This window comes from Harpia harpyja, chromosome 2 (genome assembly GCF_026419915.1).
Source record: "Harpia harpyja isolate bHarHar1 chromosome 2, bHarHar1 primary haplotype, whole genome shotgun sequence".
Taxonomy (NCBI): Eukaryota; Metazoa; Chordata; class Aves; order Accipitriformes; family Accipitridae; genus Harpia; species Harpia harpyja.
This window is the reverse complement of record NC_068941.1, coordinates 3995781-4023158: the sequence shown is the minus strand read 5'-3', so window position 1 is coordinate 4023158 and position 27378 is coordinate 3995781. Positions and strand designations below refer to the sequence as shown.

At 37.9% G+C, this 27378-nt stretch overlaps 1 protein-coding gene and 1 long non-coding RNA gene across 51 annotated transcripts in view; one reads left to right on the top strand and one right to left on the bottom strand.

Annotated features, from left to right (window-relative positions):
* The window catches only part of ANK2 (ankyrin 2), a 382844-nt gene that overhangs the window by 44010 nt on the left and 311456 nt on the right, over window positions 1-27378 (bottom strand). For 21 of the 50 annotated variants that reach the window (XM_052813238.1, XM_052813314.1, XM_052813229.1 and 18 more), the window contains 11 exons: window positions 26050-26194; window positions 20666-20768; window positions 19929-20032; window positions 16322-16363; window positions 15405-15440; window positions 7818-8042; window positions 6018-6116; window positions 4663-4817; window positions 3511-3722; window positions 2444-2648; window positions 479-575 (listed from right to left, as the gene is read on the bottom strand). In XM_052813238.1, the coding sequence (XP_052669198.1) occupies window positions 479-575; window positions 2444-2648; window positions 3511-3722; window positions 4663-4817; window positions 6018-6116; window positions 7818-8042; window positions 15405-15440; window positions 16322-16363; window positions 19929-20032; window positions 20666-20768; window positions 26050-26194 (1423 nt within the window). The remainder of the gene's footprint in view (window positions 1-478; window positions 576-2443; window positions 2649-3510; window positions 3723-4662; window positions 4818-6017; window positions 6117-7817; window positions 8043-15404; window positions 15441-16321; window positions 16364-19928; window positions 20033-20665; window positions 20769-26049; window positions 26195-27378) is intronic. The other 29 variants (XM_052813401.1, XM_052813558.1, XM_052813485.1 and 26 more) reach the window with 4 other exon arrangements.
* On the top strand, window positions 473-12687 carry LOC128153822 (uncharacterized). Its single transcript, XR_008239111.1, has 4 exons — window positions 473-583; window positions 2958-3031; window positions 8757-8827; window positions 12172-12687. It is a non-coding gene; the product is annotated as an uncharacterized LOC128153822 (long non-coding RNA).

Below are 27378 nucleotides of genomic sequence, written 5' to 3'. Positions count from 1 at the left end.
AAGATGTGTAATGAGCTACCCAAATAAGGGATTTCTGTTTCCATGGAAATTTGCATATTTCTGCATCTGGGAGAGAACAAGTATTCAAAATGAAACCAGATTTTTTCTAACTACCTAAAAATTAAACTGTCCCTCAGATTACTATTTCAGAAAAATTAGTATGTCATTAATTCATTTCTGGGATCACAGCAGGTGCTGACTGCAAAGGACTAACTAATGGCCGAGATAAAAACGACAAGAACATCAATTTCTTTCTGCAGCTGGTAAGGACTGTAGTGCTTACAGCTCTTGAACATCATCTCTCTGGACTAGGAGGCTCAGGGCTTCCCAAATACCTTGCCAATTTGTTCACAGCATAGACAAAATATCTATGTTCCTTCTACTACATAAACTGAAATAGTTTAAAGGAAATATTTGTTGAAAAAAGACATGTACTTGAATGTAATGCACTGAAACTCATGTTTTGTTGTATAGATACCTGGCAGAGACATTTGTTGTGAAGGAAACACATTCATTAACAAATGTCAGTGGTGTTGTTCCAGTGATGTCTTCCCATTGGGCAGGGGTGGTTCCTCCTGAAATGGTGAGAGATTTTTAAAAAAATTAAAACCAAGTAAGTCTGCAACTTTCTGCTTTAAAGAAATATTTTACATTCTTCTGAGTTTTGAATTGCTATGAAACCAGGATTAATCCCAGACATGCCTTTTTAAGTCGACGTTATTCCACTGACGCTAGTAGGACTGTATGGGTTTCCCCTGAGAAAACAAAGTGCCCAAATGATTTTCAAATCATGAGTCAGTCCTGTAGCACAGCTCCAGAAATGTTACAAGAGGCTAGAATTTTTTTTTTTTTTTCCCTTGGGGGGCGGGGGGGGCAGATGTAATTTATTAGAAATTAATTCTGTTTGGTTTAGACTATTCACATATGCGGGGCAAAATTGGCACAGATATAGTGCAGTTAAACCTGTACTGTTACACCTGGGAAACAATAATAACATTACTAATAGCAACAACTACAATTCATGATTTATATAATCTACTTCTTTTTCAAATAATTCAAAGACTCAGGTCCAGTATGTACATAACTAAGAAGTTTCTTTTGCACATTGCTATGAAAACCTATGAAAAAAATCTGTGTCTGACAAGCTCCGTGGAAGATCTTGCAGTTGAAATGTGCACCTCCATATGATGCTGTACAATAGACAGCCTTCTGGATTCCCATTGCTCTATTAAGTGTTTCTGTCCTCTTTGTAACACACGTTGCCAGCTTCCTATTTGGCCCATGCAGCTGAAAATGTGGGCACAATCTGTCACCCTGCAGCTGTGTTTTTGAGTTCTTCAATATATGTCCCTGCCTCACCTTTTGGTGAGGAACGTCCAGTTGGTTTCCAGTTACCTTAAAATCACCCTGAGCTTACAGAAAACAGAAATAGAAGTCTTTATTCTAACAGCAGTTACAAATATTTATAAAACACATATGAAGAACTAAAGAAAAAACTATGCATAACCAGGCTAAGTCAGAACGCGTGTCTGTTCCTCCTCTCACCTACAGCTGACTCATTAGATATCCATTTGACCATGCAGTACAGTCTTTACGCAAACCTTAAACCAAGTTGTATCTGTAAAGGAATACTAGTTTTCAGGAAAGACCTTCTTTCTCCTTTTCATGAAGCATTCTTGGATCCAATTTCCCTTTTGAAAATTTCTAGAGGATCCTTGCAGATTTACTGTCCCTCCAAAAACTGACCCAAATTCCTCTTTATAGATGAGACCATTCTTCTCTCTTTAAATAAACACTGTTTCACTCTCTTGGAAATGCAAATACTTCTTTGTTGACCAGATGTTGTTTCTGGTATTTCAGCAGCTACCTAACATCTTTCTATCACGAAATTGTAAAAGCACCTGTTCTCTGGAATGACTCATTGGCACATCTCAGGGTGTAATGCATCTTACATTGGCTTAGTATTTGAAATCAGTTTGAAAATTAAGAAAGATGCGACCTTCTAAACAGAATAAATGCATGCATCTCGTTTCTGCCTCTTAACTGAGACTGAATGAGATGCTAATCACTTTGGAGTTAATGCAAGTATAAAGTGTTTAACTCCAATATTTTCCTTTGAAGCACACTGCAACGTTATGTCTGTACTACACTTACTCTGCTAGGCAGAGGTATGTTGGTTCTCAAGAAACAAACTGTAAGGAAGATGCAAAAAAAAACCCAAACCCGATGTCTATGATTATATTACACATCTCTTGTTAGTCCAAACAACAAATGTTATTTCTGCTCTAAAGTAATTGTTTGGAAAGTAGTTTATTTTTACAGCCTCTCATCCCAGTCAGGTTTTCACCAAGCTTCCCATGTGTATAATCAGTTTAACATACTCAGCCCACAATGACTGACAATTTTAAGACGTGCATAAAAAGCCCTAGTATTTGCATCCTACCTGTTATGCTGCATAGTAACCTTAAAGTGGGTGTGTCACCTCCATAACCATTCATGATCCCATCACTGGAGGCCTTGGGGACGGGAATCGTCATCGTGATGGGTTTATGGAACTTCCTCCTCCTGGGCTCCAGCGTGACTATAGGACTGAAGGTAGCCTTGTTGCCTAAAATCTTCTTTGTAAGCTCAGTATGCATAGGTTGAGCCTTTCCAAAGCAAAAGACAATAACAGAATAGTTACTTGAAAACAGGTTAATGAGCATGTAAAGAACCGGGTCTTTATATTGCCACAAAACCCTTAAGTTAGTACAGTAAATGGCACAATTTCCCACAAAAATCTGCAGACAGAAGAACTGACGGCCAGTGAGAAGAGGAAAACTCCCTTTTTCAACTTTCCCACACCTTCCTCCTTTTCCTGTCCCCCTTCTTGGTGCTTGTCAGACCCTTTACAGCATTAATTTAATACATTTAACCAGCAGCAAATGATTCCCTTGTCTCCTTTGTTTTTTTCTTAGAACAAGGTCTGAGCTATTTTAGTAACCTACAGCTATTCACGAGGGATTTCAACAAGCACAGTCTCCTGGCCAAGGTAAGTTGTGGATGCATGCAGCAGGAGGACGGGACAGAGGGAGGTGAAGGACTTCCCGCTCTTTCAGTAGCAAACTGTTAGGCTGGTTTACTTCATGCTGAGAATCTGTACATTTGACCTAGTTATTAGAGCACTTCATACTTCTCTGATGCCTTTCATAAGAACTATTTAAGAAATTGTTCTATGACCTACACTAATGTATCATCACCACCACCAAAACTGGGTGCTTTTCCCAAGATCATATAGACAGTTAACAGACAGGAATCTGAATTAACTGGAATACCGAAAGCTTTACCACTAGCTTTGACTTCCGTGTGGATTTTTTTTTTTTAATTATTATTTTTACAAGAAGCATTCTAGACAACAACATACAAAATAATAAGCTGCGTATGCTGGCTCTCCATTCAAACAACGTGATTTTACACTAAAAAAAAAAAAAAAAAAAAAAAAAGATAAGCTTTGTAATTGTTTCATTGTACCTGGAGGCCAACACGAATTCGTTTGGTTAGAGCCCCTTCCGGGAAGACTGCCTGCACTTGTGGTACAACAGTGCTGCTCAGCACACCTCCCTCAGGTCCTATAAGGTTGCTGTCCTGTTTGATCCGGGATACCACTGCAAAGTACTGAGGGAAATCTCGGGTGATGATGCGGCAGATACGTTTCTTCTCAAGCTCCTCTGGAGTGTCAAGTACTGAGGCCAAAAGAGAAGATGCTCAGAAGACAAGAATATCGTAGAAACAATACAGCGAACTTCAAAATGCATTCAAGCTTTTCACAGTTTAACTGCAACTTACAAAAAGTATTTTGTCTAGAAATGAAAGGGGAAAAGGAACCATACCCCCGTATTTTAAGTTCAGTTAAAACAGAGAAAGCAAGAAAGGAACAGACAGACTGAACAACTAACTGAAGGGAGCTTAAGACAGCAAACTCAGAATGTGTCGACCACATCCCCCAAATCAGCAGGTAAACAAGCAAAGGGATTGGTCCAAGCCCCTTTCTACTTTACCTGTTTACACTATAGCCTGAAGTAGCATCCAGGAAAATAAACTCCAAATCAAAGAAGTACCAAAGTATGAGTTCAGCCTAAAGTATGTGATTTGGCTTGTTTACTTTTTAAAAAAAAAAAAAAAAAAAATCAAAATTAATAACAAATTCTGCAGATCCTAGACAGCCCAAGGCCATTCTGTTCTCTCAGAAAGCAAGAGTACCCATGACTGACATTTCCTCCCACACATGTAGCTGCTTGGAAAGGATTAGTACAATAATTGCCTTGTTTTAGAAAGATGTTTGCCATGGAAGCTTTTCGTTCAACACTATGAAAAGGAGCAGTAGAAAACGTAAGTCTAGCATCTATTGTCAGCTTCGTGATGGTAGATTTTGTTTTGTCCCACTACTTCAGCAGACCATGCAAGGCAGTAAGCACAAGTACACAGTGCTTCTGCTGGCTCCTGTACTGAGAACGTGATTATGCTCCAGTGTGACTGACGTGAAGTATCTGGAGAATGTAGCATCAGAAATTCTAGGGCAGACCAAACATGAGGTGCTAAATAGAATAAATGGAAAAAAGCTATTACCCCCAGTTACAGAAGTAATGCAGGAGCAGAATAAATAAAAAAAGTCACACTGGATACCTTCATCCATCCCATTCAAGATTTCATTCAGTTCATCCTCAGTGTATTCACAGAAATGCTCCTTCCAGCTGTCCCCATTCTCACTGCGCAGGATCACCAGCTCTCTCTCTTTCCCACGCAGAGCAGCAAAATGGGGAATCTCCACAATCACAGGCCTGGCACAGCAACACAGCGCATTAAATGCACACGGGAGAGAGGAAGAAACAGGATTAACAGCAACTCTATTCAGTCTGCTACAAAGTGACCTGGAATTCTACCTATTTCAACTGGAATACTTTGGCATAATCCTAAACTAGTAGGTCACTAACATATACTAGATTTTTACAGGGACCCAGTAAATGCTGAAGGACAGATTAAAAAGTGCATTCACCTCTTTCCACAGTGCGAATGATATTTGGTAAGATAATAGTGCTTAGCTAGAAATTTGGTGATTGTTTTGCAGGTTCATAAAAAAAAATCATGCTCATTATAGGTGTCACTACTGTCTGGGTTAACCTGTGCAACTTCATTTCAAAGAGAATCTACTGTAACGTATATGAATAGTAGGACAAATTCTGATCTCACTTATACTAGTGCAAATCAGAATAATTCCATTGCAATCAGTAGGCAATTGGATCCTGTGCCAATTTTACTTCATTGTAACTCTATATATTCCAATGAATTTATTCCCGATTTACACTCTGGGAGAGATAAAGGAGGTCCGAGGAGATCATCTGGGTTTCTATTTCAGTATAGGAGAAAAGAATTTGCCGTGTTGCCTTACAAGCAGATGTCAATGTATTTATCAGTGTATGTGTCCATATATATACACACACATATACAACACGTGTACATATATCTATATTTATATATACATGTACATACATACTCTTAGAAATAACAGAGAAAATACAAATATATTTGTATATACACTTCTCTAATTAAAGGACTCACACAGGTTACCATGTACATAGTAAATGTCATGTGTTCTATTATACTGGTGGTATCCAACATATAACTTATTGAATAATCAGTCCTTGATACAAAAACGTCTTTGAATTTACAGTAGATTCCTTTTTTTTTGGTCCCAATCCAGGTTGCTTTGCTACAGACATCAAGCACATAACTAGGAAGATTTCATGCCAAAACAAAAATGAAGGCCACAGTACTTTAAGAAAAAGATACAAACATACCACCAAAACAAAACCACATACCACAAGGGTTGAAAAATGGTCCACTAAAGGTTAGGTATACAAAATTTCAAATAATAGAAAGGGACAATATCATGGGCATAATGACATAAAAAAATCATATTGCAGAAGGAGGAGAAGAATGGGGAGGTCAGCATCCATCAATTTGTTTCAAGTCTCTCCTACCCAAGGAATTTGGTCCCAGGAGGCCCCAGCTGAAGGATTCGGCTGACCAAACTTTCTCCCTCATTAAGTGGGGGAGGAGCCGTAGGCAGATGAAGTTTACTGAGTACATCCAAAGCAGCAGTGAAAGAAAGAACATAAATAAACTTTATGTATTTTTTGTGCCAGAACGCCAGTGCCATTGTCTGGTCCACAGAGTGGAATTAGGCTGTACACTGAATAAGGTTCCATCCTAGTGATGACAATTTGGTGATCAAAATCAGCAAAATTAGTTTTGTTAATTTAGGATCTTTTCTTGCTTATGGGAAGACAATGGGGGGTTTTGGCAGTGAACTCAATGGGAACAGGAGCTGGACCTTAGAATGCATCTCTGCAAGCAGTACAGTAATTGTCTGATTTCACTGCCAGTACAACACCTAGAAAAATGCTTGCAGGAAAGGCGTAAAGATCTAAGAATGAATAAAACTGTGCTATATCCTAGTCTTTCAGGTTAGACATTCTCATTAGATAAAGAAACCATTAAAAAGAAAATGGGAGACATACTTAAGGTCAATTTGTGTGTGACAGATAATGGGAAGACTGAATGTGACAGCACAATATTTCTTCTGCTCTTTAGATTTCTTTCTGCTTCTCCTTAAAAGCGACCAAGATGTGAAAAGAATAAGTGGTACAAAGCATCTGATTAGCCAGCTTGTTTGCGATTACTTCTGATATTAAGAGGTATCCTGTCTGTCAAAAGGAATGGTTGGCTTGCTCTTAGCATCACATTTGCAGTGTTTCAGAACTGCTCTTGCTTTATTACCAGATTAGAGCAACAGCGAAGTAGCTAAAACATCTTGGGTATGTTCTCCTTTCACACTCCATGTAAAAGCAGTGGGCAGTTAAAAACTACGTATCAACATTTTTTCTCTCTTTGCTCTAAGCTCAGTCTTTTAGAAAAAGCACTAACGAAGATAGTGGCTCTGATGACTGCCTGTTACAATAGGATTTTAAAGCAATGGATTTCGTTCAAAATGGATTTAAACTATTGCTGTTTACAGAGTCACTTTTTTTTTTTCCCTACAATTTCTGAATGAAGCTATTTATCGTAATAGAAGGGGTTCCTTCAATCATCCACTTTTGGATGCCACAGTTGATAGGGAGAACAGTCGGTAAAACAAAAAAAAGTGTGGATAACTGCTGCTTTCAGCTGAAAATTGCTAAAAGAAGCTCAGCAGCAGACACAAATGTGATCTTTCTACGGGTTTTGCAGCATAGGACAAAAGAAATCGCGAAAAAATTCCAGGGTTGTCCTATTGCTTAATTTAGCAATTGCAACCCCAGAAAAATCAAAGGCACTGTGCTTCCCTGATAGTCCAAATTACTGATAACACAACGCAAGTCTCTAAAATAAGCAGCTGTAACTTGTGTTGTATATGTAGCAGGCTTTACATTTGGGCTTTAGATCAGTGCTGTGCTATTCATGCCTTGTATGTAGATTAATTAAATATAGTATGAACTCCCTTTTCTGGCTGCCAAGGGGTCTCTTCCCAGTATATCACAACACTGAGTAATAATTATATCCAAGGAAGCACATTAACCTTAGCGCTAGTGGTTAAAATATCCATTTTCAAAGGAAAAGGCGTAAAAGCTTTGTGAATTGTTAGCTAACAACCGATTTCTATTTCGCACGACCAGTCTGTTACCATACGTTACAAACATCTTTTCCTGTTCAAGTCTTGAAAAAGGAACCATTTCAGTGCAACTTGCAAACAGATGAAAATAGACCGAACATTTTCCTTTAGGCCATATGGCACCCCTTACCCAAGAAACTGAGCACCAGAAGGTCCAACTTCAATCAGGCGGCTGGCCAGACCTTCGCCTTCCACCATAGGAGGCATGGTGGCCAGTCTGTGGCGTTTCACCAACCGGCAAGTCACTCGTGTCGGAGCAGTGCACTTCCGTGGAGGAATGATGATTCGTAGTCCGTTATGTCTGCAACCTCTCATGGCGCCCCCACGAGCATCCACCATGAAACTAACTAGGAAGCTGAAAAATCAGGGGACAAAAATTAGATACAAAACATATCGAAATTCCTTTGGTTATGTTCCACATACGTAACAAACTACCTACGTAAATATAGCTCTTTCTCAAGATGTACAATTAGAAAAAGCCTTTCTCCCATGTGAAGCACCAAATCATGCTAAGATAATTTATTAATTAAACTGACAAGTGCTATCTAAGAGTTCTTCACAGAAAGTCTTATCTTACAGTGCTGCTGTTGGTAAAATTACCAGCAGTCACTAATAAATGTGAGCACATGTGTATGTACCTATTAGAGACAAAGTCAAGTGCAAATATCACTACTCTGTACCTGCAAGCATCTATATTGTAAAGTTGGCACTCTTTAAATACCTTACAAGCAAATCTTACCTAAGAAAACTATTTATGACTCAAGACTGTAAAGCCAATTCTGATTGGAGGGGCTGTTGGGGTTTTTTTAGGTTATCTATATAATTTTCTAGTTTTTTGATAAACTAATTTTCAACAAAAATGGATTAAAAAAAAAATCAAATTTCACTCTGGAGTCTGTGGATACAATTCCTAATACATCAGTGGAGCTAGCACCTATTTGTATAAAAAACCCAGCATGTCATTATTGTTTGAAGACAAATTTTGGACTTTGGTGAGATGACAGTAGCTACAGTCACTATATAAGAGGTTTATTTATGGATTTTTGTTTTTCTGTGTCACTTTGCACAGCAATACAATGTCCCAGTGGAAAACTCACAGCTGCAGAAAGCTATCTACAGGGAGCCCTCTTCTAGCACGAGGTAATTTATCTTATTTATTTCTTTTTCTTTGAAAGGGAGAAAAACATTTCATGGAATTTCTTTTATGCTGAACTTTTTATACTTCCATATATAATCAACAGGTAGATTTTGACAGGTTTGTTACAAATATTGGGGACATTCTTGGGAAAGGTGTAGAAGTACTTCAATTTTTTTTACTGGTTTATGACTTAGGATCATGCCTGATGTGGGATGGGAATGTCAGGTTGCTGGAAGTGAAAATTAGATGAGACAGAATGGTATCAGGCCTACTTCTAGCCACTAAAATAGAATCATCACATGGGGAGTCGCAGAAATGCTACTGAAGGACCTGTAATAGAGAAAAGCCCTTATAACATGAGTAACAAATACAGGTATTTTTCCACTGTCCCCTTGACCGTTCTGTGCAACAAACATTGCATCCATTCATTGTCCACACAGCTACAAGTAATTCCACATGCTGTAAAAACACAACACTCAACACACCGTGCAAGTCAGAAAAATGGATGATGGAGAGGAGCCACAAGCGCCAGTCAGAAGCACACCATGCACCACGGATGCCAGTCTTTCTCACACATGCAGTCTCCTATTCTACTGCCATTCATATACCTCTAGATTTTGTTTAGTGTAAAAGTCTGGGTAGTACAACCATTATCTCATTCCTTAGAGGTTGGTGTTTCTGTGGTTTTAACAAGGGGGAAAAAAAGAAAATGAAAACATTTTACAGCTTTGATTCCCTGGGGATTCATTTAGAAAAATGGGAGCTTCCTTCATAAAATACATACTTTATACATTTTAAAGCACAGATGAAAGACGAGCTTAAGAGATACTAAATGCTCAATTGTTGCAATAATGCTCTGTGGCTTGCACTGCAATTTTCCTTTAACTGTATGAAGTAGTGTTATCAAAGTGGTTCTGAATTATGTTTCAGAGAATCAGTCCAAGTCTCTGTCATAATGGGTGCGTTAGAGGTAGTTAATAACACTTTGTGCTGGAAGAATAATTTCACATTTTGATGCTAATACTATGAGCAACAGAAATATTACCCCCACAATTACCAGAAGCTAATGAGTGCACTTACTGAATTAAATTAGCATTCACTTTTCTCATTGTGTAAGCTGTCATGAATACAATTTTTAGGATTCAATTATTTTCATTATTGACATAATACTCAAGACTGTATACTTAAGCAACAGGATCACCTTCTTTCGCTGTCCATTAGTGAAATATAAGTGCTAGGTCATCTTTCTGTCTTATGTCCTCCTTATCTCCCCATGTGTCTCAGCAATGCCAAAACCACTGTTAAGTGCTAGAAGAGTATGTACACACAAAAGATAAGGGTCCAAATCAAGTAATCTCCCTTCTGACCACAATAATGGGTTCTGCTGCTTTTAATATCGTGCTCTTTCTCCGTATAGTAATTCCTTTCAGACTAACTAAAAGATAAGCAGAGTGCTGAAATAGCAGTGCCTTCTCATAAAGCACACGTTACCCAATTAAGATAACTAGTTTGCGGTGTAGAACCAATATAAAAAGCTCAAGAAGCAGTGGTCATCCTTGATTTTGACCATCTGTAACAAACTGGTATCTCACCTCACACACAGTCATAGCCTTGTGTTCCCACACCTGCAAAACTTGGGATCTAACACAGATCAATTAAAAACTGAGTGTGGCATTTGTCTCTAGTAAACACTCGAGATGCAAACGGATACCTGTGCGTGTTCAGGCCTTAAAGTTGCAACTCTTTCTTTCAGTTTAAGTTTACTGAACGTGCCTGGTGGGTCAGAGAAAGGTCTGTCAGTGAATCTATGGCAAGGTCTATCAGTCAGCTGTCACTGAAACCAACTACTGCTCCAAAGAGTGGAAAAACAGGCAAATATAAGTATCATTGGAAGGTGGACACAAAGACAACAATGATTAGGATAAAAACAGTAGGACATTATTATTATGCACTGTAAAAACAACTCTTTATATCATAAAAAAGATCTAATGTATTTACTAAATAATGAGACACAATCTGGCAAACAGGAGTGTTCATCACAGTATACACCACAAAATAGACTTGTGCCATATCACTGAAACAGACCCCCAGATGAAACGGGAGATTCCTGAAAGGTTCTGTGACTTCTGGTTGAGTCTGAAACCACCTAAGAAACTGCAAGTACCCTTCAACTGCTGGACAGCAAATTCAGGCAAACATAGATTAGTATGAGGACAGCATAGAAAGATTAGTGCCGATTATCATACTAAATATGGAGGAGCCGGTTCACAAAACCACCTATATATTACTATGAAACGTCCAGAAAACAAATTTTGGAGAACTAGCACGAATATAGCGCAAAAGAAAGAAACTGAAGGGGAAAATTCCTCAGCTCCAGAGCCGTGGCATAAAAGTCTGAAAGGATGGTACGCCGATGCAGGATTTGTAGAGCTGACACAAAACGTACAAATACATTCTTTTTCCCCATACCACCCTGTTTATTTCCCAAACTTTTTGCCACGTTCATTTTTTCATCCGCTTATTTAATCCAATTTCTTTTCATCCCTGTTTCTAAATCAGCACGTTTCACATAATTTTGGATATGTAATAGAGTCAAGCAATTAATTCATAACAAAGCATTTTCTGAATCATAGCAGCCTCTTTTTCTGCCTACTTGCTACATAATAGGGCATCTGGATGCTGACATTACTGTTCCAGGACTGGAAAACCTTTGCCCTTTTGCAGGACTGTGTATATCAATATACAAATAATTCAGACAAAACGAAGGCGTGACATAAAACATGCTTTCTGAAGTGTGCATTTAGGAAAGTGAAAAAATTGTATGACATATATAGGAAATGTAAAATGCAAATTAATGATTTTGTTGCCCACACACACACTCATTATTTTTCCTCTCTCTAATGTTTCTTTTACCAGATGTTAAGTGACAAGACTGAGTTAGGAAGAGACTGTACTCAAATGAACAAACAAAACTAGCAGCAATAATTGGCAGATTGAGCCATCGCTCTGGGAGTTGGTACCTTTTCATTATAAACTCCCATGGTCAAGAACAAAATAATACATAATACTAGCATATGAATAACCCTAACATCATATATACTCCCTGAAGCTTAGGTGCAGGGGTGCTTCTCTTATTGCATACAGAGAGACACTGCTTTGCTTTACCATCCCTCAGAGGTACCCGTTCAATCTTTGCATCGATCTTCCCTGCTCTGACTTAAAACTTCTTAAGATCCTCCTTCTGCAAAGGGCGCTGGGCACCCTCTGCTCACGCTAACTGGACGGTGCAAAAAGTGACTTCTGGCTAAGCAGGAAACACAGAGCTTACTCCATGTTCCATTTGCAGGAAGCACCACTACAAGCACTACCAACCATCTACGTACAGAGAATGAAGAGGAGAGGGCTCACGGAAGAGAAACACAAATGACTGTGAAGAGTTCGGGGGGGGGATGTTAATACAAGGGATTAAAGGGAATCAGAAAGCTCTTACAGGTTATCACTGGAAGAGAAGAAAGGAGGCATCCTAAAAAAATTAGGCTGATAAATGTTCCTTACGTGGTTCTGTGATAATTTATTATAATATTAAAAATTAAAGAAAATGTAAAAAAAAAAACCAAAATAACTTACAGGAGCTCCATGTAGATATAATAGCTACAGTTTTCAGAAGGGGTTAAAAATGGCGTAATAGGGGAAGGAAAACCTTAGCAGGGACTAACTATGGTTAAGAGAAATGAGGTAAAACTGAGGAGAGGGAAAACAATATAAATAGGAGAAAACTTTTGGACAGCTGATAAGTAGGAAAACATTCTTGTGAGCCATTTAAAACAAAGGTGGCCAAAATAAGTGAACTGATTGATCAAACAATGCATCAAAATTACATGTACTTTCCATCAGCAAGAGTCTATTTCAGAACATGTTTTAAATGTACTTCCTATAATAACTATATGTAGGAGAAGCATCCTTCCTGAGCAGTGACTTCAGTTTATCTTGGCAATCCATGGCAACAACTTAAATTTCAATTAAGTGATGATTCAAAAATCAAAGCAGGTTATGGGTTAAAGCAGCAAAGTCAAAATTTGTATGTCAGGGGTGACTAGGGCAACAATGAGATGATCTTTCTCAGTACTAAGACGGCCTTTGAGTAAGTTTCATTTTCTGCCAGTTTTAAAGGTTCAGTTAGAAATGATGCATGACACAAACGTGACCCTGACAGTCTTGCAGATTGGATCAATACTGAGCTTCCCTGAGATTTAGCAAGGTGGAGGTCCAATACAATAGCCAAATCAATGAAACAAATTAGGTTTTGGGAAATCATTGCCATCTCTACTTTAAAGAGAATGAAGGGGAAATCAGGTTGGTTTTGGTTTGTTGGGGTTTTTTTTGAAGAAAAAATAAAGAACAAAAGTAATTCTTTTCTAGGAATAAGTTATAGACTGCAGGGGAGTCTACACATGCTTCTGTTAAACACATGGTTAGCAGTTAGATCAAGCATCATCTATTCTCCTCTAATTTAGCAATACTTACTCATAAATTAGAGAGGCCATTTCATTCTTTTTAATTTTAGAGCAATTAAAAACTACATACTTGCCATATGAAAAGTAACTATATCAAATAACATTGGCTACAGCATCCTCCTGGTTGAGGACATATCTAGAAGGCCCCTAAATCTTTCAGGGTGTTTCCATGCCTTCTACAGAGAGCACAGCAAACAGCAATGGGTTTTCTAATGGCTCCACTTGAACAAAACACAGACTATATATATGTATTGGGTTTATCCACCTTACAAGGACAAAAAGTTGTGGTGTATTTTCAGGAAATATTTGTATTTTGGATCTGAACCTGAGTTATTCCCTTTGCTGATTTTATTCATATGGAATTAACTTGGTTTTATTCTACATCTATGCTCATTTGAAAGATAATAGCAGGATGAACAAATAAAATAAAAAATGTATGCGTAAACGCTGGGGGGTGAAAGAAGATACTTATTGTGTGATTTGTGAAGAATCACTGCTATGTAAATAGCTTTGCAGAAGAGTCACGGTTTCAGGTGGCTGCAAATGCAAGCATGTTGGCACTCAAACGCACTTTCTCATTCTGCAGAATCATTGGAAGAGCCATGCAAACCTAGCACCGTGAAGTGTCTTTCTAGAACAGGCAATAGTTCTTTGAACACACAAAACCAGAATAGGCAAAATCAATACACCACCACTTTCATACACTCAGTTCAGGTACGATTTTTCTCTCAAACTAGCTAGGCAGGCACACATGCTCTCTCATCAGGTAGCAGGAAACAATAAAAAGCTCTAACTAGAGCACACATCCATTGTAGACAAATTTAAGAACTTTTCTGCATACATTATCTTAATTTTTAAAAGAAACTGGGAAACAAGGAGATAGCAGCATTCAGTGTTAGTCGCAGTGTGAAGAAGCAAAAACAAACAATCAGGGTGCTTCAGCCATTGTAAAGTGTTCAGCTGGAGAAGGAAAACTGATAGAGAGTCTGAAATTAAGAAAAAAGGCCTTGATCCGGCTCCCGCTGAAGTCAACAGCAAGTCATTCAACTACCTCAGTGTGCTTTCCATCAGGCTGCAACTATGCCATACATAAACAAGGCAAAATGCACATTGGAGGAGGACAAAAAACATGATCCTATGCAGGAAACCACTAGAGTATTAACTTATGGTAACATTCTCTTCACTGCATTAGTCAACTAGAGAGAGTTTGAGTGACATGACCTAAAAATATGAGTTTGTAGTTTGGGGGTTTATTTTGCCATTTAATAATTTTGCACAGCAGAATATTTAAGATTTTCACCTTTCTACGGTTACGGTAAAGGAGACGAAGAGGTACTGTGCCAATAAACACTCAGTTTGCCAAGTGAAGATGACGATCTCCTTTGGGAAGGTACTGCTTCAGGTGTTCTGTGCGGGATGCAATGTGCCAGCAATTCAAACACTGATTAACCGAGGTCACACAAAAAACGCATATGGCATGAAAAATTAAATATACTGGGTCTGTGCTGTTACTCTACTAGTTCCAATATGGTGGCACAATTCGGAAAATGTGGCCTAGGGAGTAGCTCTGCAATATTCTTTACATAGGCAAGTGAGATAAAAGGCCCACTTTGTAACACAACAGTTGAAACTAAACCTATCTACAGTGGTTTGTGTTGGATTGGGGGGGGGGGGGGGGGGGGAGGAAGGGGCGGTTCCTTCTTTTTAATAATATTAAACCATGCCACCAACAGAGAGAATGTCTTGTTAATTAAATCAATGGCTAAAACAATCTAGGAATGCATAAGGAGCTTTGTTAAGATTTTTTGCAGTGGACTTATGTGTCCAGTATTATTTTCTTATAGAGGACACAGCAGATGGGAGAAAGTGAACACGTAACTGTATAAGAAGAGAAATAGGGCCATGTGTAACTACTACTGCTAGTCAGAGTAGATTATTTTTTTTTCTCTTGGCTAACATGCCCTACCAAAACACTAAAGCATCCTGAAGTGAGGTAAGAGAGGAGGATAAATAGGGTGGGTAGGAAGTGCAATGTATTAAAGAAAGAAATTATGCAGAAGTTCACCTGCTGTTGTCATGATCAAGACATGGAGAAGAGCATCTGCAATAGAATAGATGATTTAACATCAAAAAGGAAAAGAAAGGGCAAAAAAGAATGAGTTAAATGAAATACTGAAATATTGGAAAAATGAAACAGATTTCTAAATTAAACACATGAACATATACACATATACTCATATTCATTGCAGGTGAGAAGGTAGGAGTGAGTATGGAAAACAAGCCTACATAAACATCCTTTGTTACAAATAGTTAACATTACTACAGCAGTAAAGCTAGAGTGATCTGCTTTCTCTACATACATTCTCAAACTGGAAGTCAGATACCTAAAATGTACAGTTAGACTCTGAATAAATCTTTCAGAACAAGATTAGGGGAAATGCTGCTTGGACCACGGTATATCAAAGGGTAAGGTATCTAAGGTAATTCCAGCCAGTGTTTCTGATAACACAATAAAACATGATTTTCTTTTCTTCAAATTTCCTATCAATACATTCTGTCCTCCACTTTCTTCCATTTCACCATGTTTCTTGTCCTCCTTTTGTTCTGCACTACCAAATGACAAATTTCAAACGTTCAGTTTGACCTGCTTAGGCTCTTAGTAATGTGTCACATGGCCAGTGAGTTTTCTGATGTTGCTTTTTATTATATGTATCTCCATTGCCATTTTCTTCCACTGACATGAACAGCGATTTGCTATTAATGAAACACACCTGCTGGTTTTCCTTATTGTAACTTTCTGAATAAAGGTCATAAAGGCTACAGTATAATTTGAAATCATTTAGACTTTCAGATTTTAGAAATGACTATCAGCTGGTCGCTGCCAGGTCCTGTTTCCATAACTATTTCCAGGAAATTAATCTCACACTGGGGAAAACAATATTATGGATTCAAAATACAACACTTGAAATATATTTTGTTTACCTTGTTAGCAAGGATCCAGTCTCCTTTTTTGCAGACATGCAGCTAAGAATGATAATTCACATTATTTGTCACAGTTCAAGCTGCCCACTCCCTCATCCTGCTCCCTTTTTCATTGACGGAAGCAACAACTTGCAGAAAGGTAAATTCACTAATAATATCCCAACTGTTTAATTTTGTCAGATACAAGTACTGATACACTTGGATCATCTATTAGTCAAATAGGGACTTCTTCCATCAAATTATATAAAAGAAATCAGTATCTTTCATTAAACAGAAGTTTTACTGTGAGCACGTCAGAGGTGGAAAAACTGCAGAGCTGCTACATATCTTGCTCTAGAACACAAAAGCAAGTTAATATCAAAGCATGAATTCAAAGCTCCTTCCTCACAGTGCCACGTTCCTGACAATATGTCAGATTTGCCTCTCCTTATCTACCATACTTTTACATATTTGTCAGTAAAATTCTTAGAAATATAATCTATACAACTAAATTGTGGACATTTTTTTCACTGTATCACCAGAATCCAGGTATGAAAACAACATAATTTTGCACGTAGTTTATACTTCAAAATCTTGCAGTCAGCCTTATCTTTACCATTCACACTGAACTACTGTGGGTGCTAGAGACATAAGAGTATGATACTGTCAAGCAATGTCTAACCGCTGCATGTAAGAAGAAATCTTTCTTTTTGGTGGGTTTTTGCCTCCCAACTTAATCAACACACGTGTGTTCTTCCACCACAGGATATTGTGAGGTATGAGATTAAATCTGTGAAACACATCTGCATTTATGTAGGCATTAGTTCTGTGTCTCATAACGCTTCAGCAGGAAATTATACATAATATCCCCTAATATTACCAGCAAAGAGATAAAACTCTTATCTTATTGCATATTTAGCACCCAAACTTCCTGGCATATTCAGAGATCCTTACCATTGCTCAATATGCAAGATCAGACAGTTTTATCAGGAGAAGCAAATCTGATTTGCTGAAAGGAAGTTTAAATGCAGGAATTTATATTTTTTCCTTCAGCCAATGTATGAAACTATCTGGAAACTGTCAGCTGTGTAAAATGACCAAGAGATGTTTATGTCGAGATTGTGAGCACCAAAAGACTGTTACCTCTTGAGAGAGAATTATTTTATTGTTTTCACATTGGCTGCCAAAGACTCTGACAAAAGATCTTGCTTTTCTTTCCTTATTGAAACAATAGTTACATATAAATTTCAAATGGATGGTTAAAACATTTTCCCCTTCTGAAATTTCAGGCAAGAGAAGTTTTGGTTAGTTACACAAAAGCTGAATTACATGCCTGTGAAATTCCACACCAAGAGAACAATTCTCTATAAATTTATCCTTTTGCTTGGGGGTGTTACACTATGATCCACAGAAACACTTCCCTACAATGGGAGATCAGTAAGAACCCAACAACAATTTGGGGTTAGCCACTTAAGTAGTGCAGGGAGAGAATAGTGTCATTTTTTTCTCAGATTGCACAGAATACAAAATTAAGATCATCTGTGGCAAATAAATTACTGTTCAATACTTTGCTGATGTGTTACTTTATAAAAACACGGTCTGAACTCAATACATCTCCAGTGTCTTGGGCAAAACCAAGGCCATACCCTTGCTTAAAGCCACTAACAATGTTTCTACAGGATTTCTTTTCAAACACTAGGAGTTTTCTTTCATGACAGATACATACTACTTCAGTGCGTGCACCTGAAATGTCAGCAGTGTTGCTAGTTCATAAGAACCTAGTAATAGCGTGTGTCTGTGTATGAAGGAGGGTGTAGGTCACGAGCCGGGTATAAATGACAAAAATATTTGTTGTTGTTCCAGCTAAGTGAATGCAACAATCATGCACACAGTACTTCTACAATTGTTTCACTTTTAAATTAAGGTCTTACAAGTGAAACTTAATGTATTTTCCTAAAAAAGAGATGTAAACAAGATGCACCCCAACAATTTATGATAAACTTAATGACTTGCACAAATCTAAGCAAGATAAAAATGAAGCATTGTACAGTCTTTTCCAAAGGCTGAGTAATCATTATTACAGGTTTCTTTATTACAATATTTAGTGGCAAGTTAGTTGGTATGTATAAAAAGGAGAACATAATTTGTGTTGTGTTAAATGTCACTATTTCATAGAAGGCTGCAGGGAGCATTGCTCCTATCAATATCAGATATTCTTATCCTATTGCTAGCATCCTGGTCATCCAAAAAGATCTAAATATCACTAATATTTTTTAAAAGAAAAACACAAAATGATTGCACATCCAAGAAAAAAATGCCACCTTTCCAGAAAGTATTTAGTTCATCCTCTGCAGTCACTGAAAGGACCTACCTTTCTGAAAGTGAAAAGTAACACATCCTTTGGAAAAAGCCTGTAAACTATTTAGGGTTAGAATAAACCACCAAAACAATTTTAAAGCTTACATACTGACATATATATAAACACGTATATATTCTACACATTAAGTATCTTCATTTAATTTGTTAGTTTTAGAGCTCAAGAAAAGCAAATCCAAACAACACTGGTCACAGCCAAATATCCTGCTATCAGCTAACAAACTTCTCATATATGTCACAAATCACTCAATTTGCAATCGCAGTTATGACAATATTGTTCCTCTTCTAGACCAGGACTGCCTGTCATTCCAAATGAGACTCCCGTGTTATTTTATGAAAGATAAGGACTGTCAGATTGTTGCAAACTCATTTGAGATTAACAAAAAAAAAAAAAAAAAAAAAAAAAATCTTTCTCCTTGTGATGTCCAGCCATGCTGCATACAACACAGCTCTGCAGAAATAAAATGCTTTTTCTTGACATCAGTTTCTTATTAATGCATCTGCATGTGCCTCATCAAATGTGACAGCAGGACACAAGTGTAGAATTCAGTGTAAAGAATAAAATTACTTAAAACACTGTAAGAGCACTTAAAGCAAATGCACTCACAGATTTTGAGGCCAACCAGGATAAGTTTTGTACGTATGAGTTCGGCTGGGCCTGAATTTTGACCCGTCTTATTCCATTTCAATGAGCTTGCCTAAATGCAAATGCTTATTACAAAGAGTCAGTTGTGAGAATACATGAACATAGTGGCCAAATATGTGTAAAGCACACGATGTTTAGGTTTCTTGTCTATTACACGGTTCATGTAATTTAAAATCCTTGGCTTCTTTTTTCAGTAATCACGACAAACACTACAGTTGGTGCTTACCTAAACTACTTCACTAGCATAGGAATTATTCGCCATCAGGAGTGATTAAGCCCTTGGTCTCAATTATTACTAACTTTAAAAAGGCACTGTATTTATTTCTCCGTAAAATTCACACAAATGCGTGTGTGTGTGTGTGCATGTCAATTATTCATTCCTCTTGAACTTGACTGAAAGCTCACTGACTTGCAATGCTTTCAGTGGATAGTCTTGGTACTCAGGCTTGCTTGACTGTCAGAGCTTAAGAAATCATAACAATTTATTGACAGCTCTAGGACACAATGAATGAAAATATAACTCCTCGTTAAGCATTAGTTGAAGCTGCTGCCACTGCAGGTACTCTGTTTCTCTTTTTTTGGTATAATGCTAATTGATACACTCACCCTGAATGAATAGGGCTGGAAGAAAGAGCCACATTGTCCAAGTTTTCAGGGCCCCAGCTTAAGCGGTATGAATTCCTTTCAGCTTCTTTGGCCAGAGTTGTTACCTTGGTAAGCAAAAAACCCTCCTTTTTACTACAATAAAATCAGTTTATCAACCAAACAATAAAAAGATGTATTTTGCATAGCAGTGCCTAAAGCATTTAAACTTTTTTTAAAAAGAAAACAAAGGAGTAATGATTGCATTAAGATATTAGAAACCCCTTATTGTAACATTTTGTACTTGCTCAAAGTAATCATATGTTACTGGTCCCAGTGAAATTAATGCTGTGATTTACCAAAGTGGCATTTCCTAAATCTTTTTTTTTTTTTTTTTTTTTTTTTTTTAACTACAAGCATGCTTCAGGATAGTATCTTTGAGGGCAATGGCCTTGAGTTCATTAGATCACCTGAATATTTAGCCCAATGGCTGTTAGCATCACTCAAAGATCAGTTAAAACGGAGAACATTATAAAGACCGTCCCTGTACTATATTCACACAGCTTATCGATTTATGATGGAATAGCGTTTAATATTGCATAGCATAATATGCCATAAAATATCAATGAAAATGAGAGATTTATATTAAAATAAACAAAGCAGCACACACGACGTGGTATCACTAGTACAAGCTAAACTGCAATCTTTTTATATTTCTGTATTTATCCAACCGATAAGTGAACTTTAGAGAATTTGCTTACCTGCTGGCTGGGGATTACAACCGTATCGTCAATCATGGCACTGTCCCTCAGGTAGGAGGCATGGCTCAATGTGTGGGACCTGTCTGAACTGAAGGATCGCAGGCTGGTAGGTTGGTTGGATGCCATAGCAATATATCAGCAGTACAGATGATGTTGTAAAGGTGTCATGATAGATAGAGTGGGAGAATGAAAAAAGCGTGCTATTAGCAATATGATGCAGCTTCCAGGGGGAGTAGATAATAGTCACGGGGGGGGAAAAACAGCTTTACAAATCTGTGTTATGCTACCTTTCTGACCAAGGGCCACAAAGTCTTTTGACTGAATTATTTACTTCAAAATGCAGAACCTAGAGACTGATCTAGGCGACAGTTCATTTTATACTCATGAATACTTTGTAATTGGCTTTGTGGCCTGATAGTTTCCTTATAATAAAGGGCATAAACTTCTTCTAAGTATGGCTCTTTGGAGAAGTTCTCTCTTCTGCTACGTCACACAAGCAAACCACTATGGAAAACCAGAATGCTAACATCTGAAGAAAAGCTGAAATGACTTTCTGAAGCTTTGTCATGATCTACTCTCTCCCCTTAAAACTGTAAATAAGTAAGCTTGATATTGTCCCCTGGAAGGTACACACAGCAAGGTGAATTGTGGCCAGCCGCAAGCTCCTGTGTAAAACAAAATTCTTCCTCTGTATGCCAACAGCATCTTTAGACAGGCAGTCCAAATGTGAGCACTGTTTTCTTTGTAAGTACACACAGCTCTACAAAAAAACTGGTTGCTGTAGCAATGAGAGATGCAAGGCAGTAAATAAGCTGCTTCCAAGCACTGGCTCAGAATGTAACTGCAGAATCCACTAGCAAAAAGCAAAAAAAGACAAATAAGACACCACAGAAGGATATATTGAGGTAAATGGGGTTTCTGCTACCAAATACCACTAGTTTTGTCCTTTAAATATTTACTAGCAGCAGTATTACAATAGTGATTTTTAAAAACAGATCAACCACCTTCAGATGTTGCACGTGTACTCTGTGATATTGTTCTGTATCTTCAGGAATATAGTACATATAACTGAAAGAAGCAGGGTTTTTTTCATGGCTTACACATCCATGAGTAGTACTCATAATGACTAACACACTGGATCAGAACAATAGGCCGTTTATCTAGATACGCACATTTTTAAGGGATAATTCACTTTCAGTAGTTAGCAATAAAAAAGTCATGTGTACATTATGGACATGAGATTCAAGTGCTTTAAATGCAGATCTTGTGGATTCTGATTCAGACCAGTCAGCCTTCTTTAACAATAGCTACATTCACTCAGTAATTTTTTTGATCCATTTTCAGAAGCAAATGGTTATCTTATTTTTCTTAGAAATACATGACATTGAAGAATAATCAATGCTACTGATCATTGACTTATACCAGTGGCCTATTTAGCATACTAGGTGGATTGTACAAAACTGAAGGCAAAGATAGGTATTATGAAAGTATCAGCCTTAGGAAAGTCTTGAGAAAAAAACAATCCAATAATAAATAATCTCTCTTACATGTCATGAAATGTCTTTCACCCAGACAAGTGGAAAAGGTGAGACATGTAAGGCTGGTATTATTGGAATTATGCATTTCTGGAATAAAATTCTGATTCCATTAAAACAACCAACAAAATTTCAATAGGGACAGAAGTTCACCCTAACTGTCTGCATATAACATTTCAGAAAAAAATTATGAAAGGGAATCTTGACTGAAGAGTATTTTGGTTACATATTTTAGTGTGAATTGGGTAGGCAGAGTACACCTTGCTTGTTCATAACAAGAGTACTTCAGTGAACATTTGTTCTTTGGTTGAAAAATAAGCCTCAGTGGCAGACCCCATTTGCCATCGTTATCCTTTATTCATTTCAATGTTTGACACTTTCAGAACTGCTTCGCTGTGCCATGCAATGCTTGTAAGAGGTTCACCATCCAAGTTGTAGGTTCTGCTAATGTCATGTCCTTGATAGATACTGAATGAAAGGAAGTAGGTACTAGATTTGACTGGTTATCTGTATGGTGATTTTGTCCATATTCTCCTGCAAGTACCCAGCACTGCTACTGCCACCACTACAAGTAGCTCAGTACACATCCACTCTGTAGTACCTGTACGTAAGCTCCAGTAAATATCCAATACGTTGAGGGTATGGACTTTATCTACAGGCAAGGTATGCACAAGCATGACTGAGGTCTGCAGTAAATTAGAAGTCTAGATTTCCTGCTACACTTCATTTCAAAACTAGTGTTCAGATGACACAGCCCCTCTTCTGTGTGTTGTACCAGCTTAATGAAGAGCAAACCAGTAGTTAAAAGGTCTGTACTTCTGAGACTTAGAAATAAAGGTACTGACTGAAACAACAGTCCAGTTATGGAAGTGCAGTGCCACTGAACAGAACTTATTGTTTATTATTGTAATAAGTCTTCAGGAATCCTGTAAAAAAAAAAAAAAAACACCTAAAACACAGAGACAAAACTAACGTCTAAATACAGATTCTTTCCAAATCTGGGGGTTGTGGGGTCAATAGCACTCTACTCAGCCCTAGAGACTGAACTGTGGAACCCAGGAATGCTACAAAGCTCCTGAACGTAAGAGTTCCTCTTGCCCGTGTTAGGTAATGCACGGGCATGTCACCCACCTCTTCTAAGCCCTGAATAAAGCCCAGGTGGTATCCAGAAAGTAAGAGCAGCACACTCTAGCCAAGTTTCTAATCTGGATGACTGGGAGGCCATGTTGCAGTACACATCCACTTGCCAGCCTAGACAGACCTCTAGCAATCTCTAGTCCAGCTGAGTGTATCTCTTGTTGTGGGAAGTGTATGTTGTTTCAGAAGCTGGGAAAAGAACCTGGTATCATTGAAAACTGCATCAATCAGCCTTGAAAACATTTCTCTATTTAAAGACTGAAAGGCTTCGTCACACCTGTCATAGACCAGAAAGGTGGAAGGGATTGAAAATGAAATGGGGTCTTTTCAAATAGTGGTGATCTGATATGGCCCAAATCAGTTCTGGCTCTCAATATCCAGAGGGAGAATCCAGCTAGTGTAGTCCATTCTCTTTAATTTTTATTCTACCACTGTTTCTCCACACAGAGAAGGAAGACAGCTAACCTCCCCGGCAGCATGGTGACAGAAAGACAGCTACCAGCTGTTGTGATCTAGTGCAGTTTCCCTGATGCTTGCTAACAGTATTTGTACAGGAATCAGGGAAGTTTCTGTAGGACAGTGGCTATGTCATACTGTGACCTTTCTAGACAGAGGGTACTGTTGGATCAATATTCACCACTACGTATCATACTCATTTGAGACTATATCTCCAACAGCAGCGTCATTCATTTGGTTCTCCAAATCAACTTTCCAGCATACAGCAGGCCTCCAAAATGGATGAACAGAGACAGGTGCCATAAAACGATAGAGAGACAACATGTTTTCATGCTATGTAATACCTACCTGGGCATGGTGCTAATGAAAGCATATGAAAAAGAATGAAGGGGAGAGAGAAATAAAATAAACAGGGAAGAAGGTTACAAAAGAAAAAGATATGTTTTTAAATCAAATTGTTTAATGCGTAAGATAACATGAGTCTAAACTGCTAATACTATTTTGCTTTACTGAATTTCTTGAAAAACCAAAGTCAGTTTAATGCAATGAAAATCGCATTACAGCAAAAGCAAAATAATTTAAGCAGTCTCTGTGAAAATTCTTACAACCAGTAACCTGACAGTGACAGAAAATGAGACCATGGAGTTAGAAAGATGTACTGGTTTTCTTTCATTCTTTCTCCCTTTATAATTTTGCTTCGTTTCAATATATTCATGCTTGATACAGGATGTGAAATATTTTTCATACAACACAAAATAAACACAACAATTACATGCCAGTGAATTTCTACTGAAATTCACTGACAGTATTTAAAAGCTAAAATATTCTAAATGGGAGCAGAAACTAGCTTAACGCTTGCCTGCACAATCATTTCTATAAAACATCTTAAAATAAAAAAAAAACCCAAACTTTGTAGCACTGAAAGCGCGTGATAAAAGGTTTTGATTTTTAAGCATTCTGATGTAGTTCATAAACATCCTCTGAGACTTAAAAAGCCACACAGTCACTTTGTTTTCAGTGGATTCACTGGAGCTGTCTAAAAACCAACAAAGACGCCAAGCTTATAAGACCTGAATGATGAGGGATTTACACATGCTGTGAGGCAAACCAAACTGTTTCCTGGCATCTTTTGTTCCAGGAGCAATTCATAGCCTACTGAAGTAAACAGAATCAGGATCCTACTGATTTCACTGAGCTTCAGAAATGCTGCCAGAATAACAACCAAGACTGGAAATGAGGTAGGTTAAAAATTCCTTCTGTTGCCAAGATCTCAACTTTTTTCTTTTTTCCCTTTAGTGAATCCCAATTCTAAAGGCAGTAAGTCTGGAGACATTACTGATTTACACTAGACATTGTCATTTTCAAACAGGAATGCCCGGGTAGCCTATTCTAAACTAGAACTGTGGGTGTTAATCTGCCAGTTTGAGTCTACACTTCTGCTCACTAGTAAAGGCTCTCATTTTGAAAAGGGAACTCCATATTTTTTGTAGACTATAGTGACACTGCTAAAATAAAATAAAAAAAATAAAGATTAAAGCTACAGGCATTATTATTCCACAAATACATCTAGGCTTAAGTTCAACTTGTTAGTTACAAGCAAATGAGTAAGTTTTCTGGACTGAACACGCCTTCTTTTTTCTAATGGTTTGGGGTTTTTTTATGTACAACATAAATAGAGTGCTGTGCCAGTAGAAGGAAAACGCTTCTCTTTCCTGCTAATTCAACCATGATGAAACAGAAAGAGTCAATGTGCTTGCTGACAATACACTCACTGCTAATCCAATGCAGAATGACCAGGTCCATTGCTGTTTTTCTTATATCTGTAGCCAGCAAACTTCTCTAAAAAGTCGGCTCACCTAATGCTAAAACACCCTGTCCACCTATCCACCCATCCCCTGACTCACGACAGGAGGCGATGGGGATGATTCATAAACCCTTTCCATAGACAGCTATACTCTTCTTCCTTTGCCTGACCACAGAGACAACAAAGCAAGCTATGTCTTCACAAGAACCAAATAAGAATCACAAACAAATTCTTCATTAGACTCCTAGTACAGTACTAGTGCCAAATGTACTCATTTCTGGACAGGTCCTACAAAGTGGTGACTGCCACACTGACATCCCTAATAAAGAAATGTTTGACAAGTGCATCCCATGTCTCCCTTGAGTGAAAGACCCCGAGAAAGGGATTTCAAACATGTATAACAAAATGCGTGCAGAATTATCGTGAGAAAAGATACGTGTCCAGGCAAATACCTGTCAGATCGTCCTCCTTCCAAGCTGTACCTTAGGTAGTTCATACCATCTAAGAACTGGCTGCTTGGTAAAGAGTCATCTCCTAGTTCTCTGAGGTCTTCTGGCCTAAGGTACTCTCCTCCATCTCCTGTCATTGTGTCATCACCTTTAAACCAATCACAGAAGGGATAGAGATAAGCACACGCAAATCTGATTTCATTTACATGTTGGGATCTAACAGCTGGATGGCACAATAAACACGAAGGCATTTTCCACTCAGGAAACACTGCAAACCACAAGCAATTAATGTATTTAATGAAACTGGCACATCAAGCAAGACTTGGAAAAAAAAAAAAAAATTGAAATCAAGGTGATTAATCAATTAGATTTAATCTAATTTTTGCTGTTGCACATACTGGTAAGGGGCAAATTTCTTTGCTACTCTCTAAAGCATGGTCTCTCTGTTCCTTTATCCATTTTAGCACTCTGGTCACAGCTATACTGTATCACAGCCTGACAGTTTATGATTAAATATAACTACTTACTTGACTGTAAACTATGTGTTTTCAGCTGAAAAGGTGTTTTCTGTGGCCTTACGCCTGATAGTTGCAAATCCTAATTTAAACTCTCCATTGTCCAAACTCCACATCATATGAGGCTGTCTCACCCATGTTCCAACATCATTCTGTGATCAGCAAAAAAATTCTTTTTTTCTAAAACATGGCAATATCCAGAAACTGGAAATAAGCTCACATGCATAGATGGCAATGATCATTAATTAGAAAAGTAATTAATCATGAATCAAAGCCTAAATGATCATTGGCTATCTGACATAGTAAGCTTTTTGCATATACTCTGAATAACAAGGTTTAATTTTTTTTCGGTCCAAAATTTTTTTCCCCAGGAAATTCTGTCTATATGAAGTCACAGTTTGCTTTTCCCCGGCAGACTAACAAAACAGATTACATTGCCAAGCAACATGTAGATGTTTCTTTTCATTCCTGTTTGCAACACTGTTTCTCTCCACAGTTTCTGCCGGGAGATTTCAGTCACTTTCCCAACGGTTAATTACTACTGCATGAGCCTGCCAGAGGCTTGGTGTGGCCCACAGAACCGCACAACATGACCCTAGGCCACTGACACCTTCAAACTTTCTCATTTTCTAAGCTGCAGGGGCAAACAACAAGAACCTGAAGCTCAGTTACATGAAGGAGACTGCAACTGTTAGACAGGAACAGTCTTGAAGGGGCTACACATGCCAGCTGCAGTAATTCATCCCGATATGCTGAGAAACACGAAGGATTGTAAAGGTTAGGTAAGTGGTATCCATACTGTTTCAAACAGAATTCA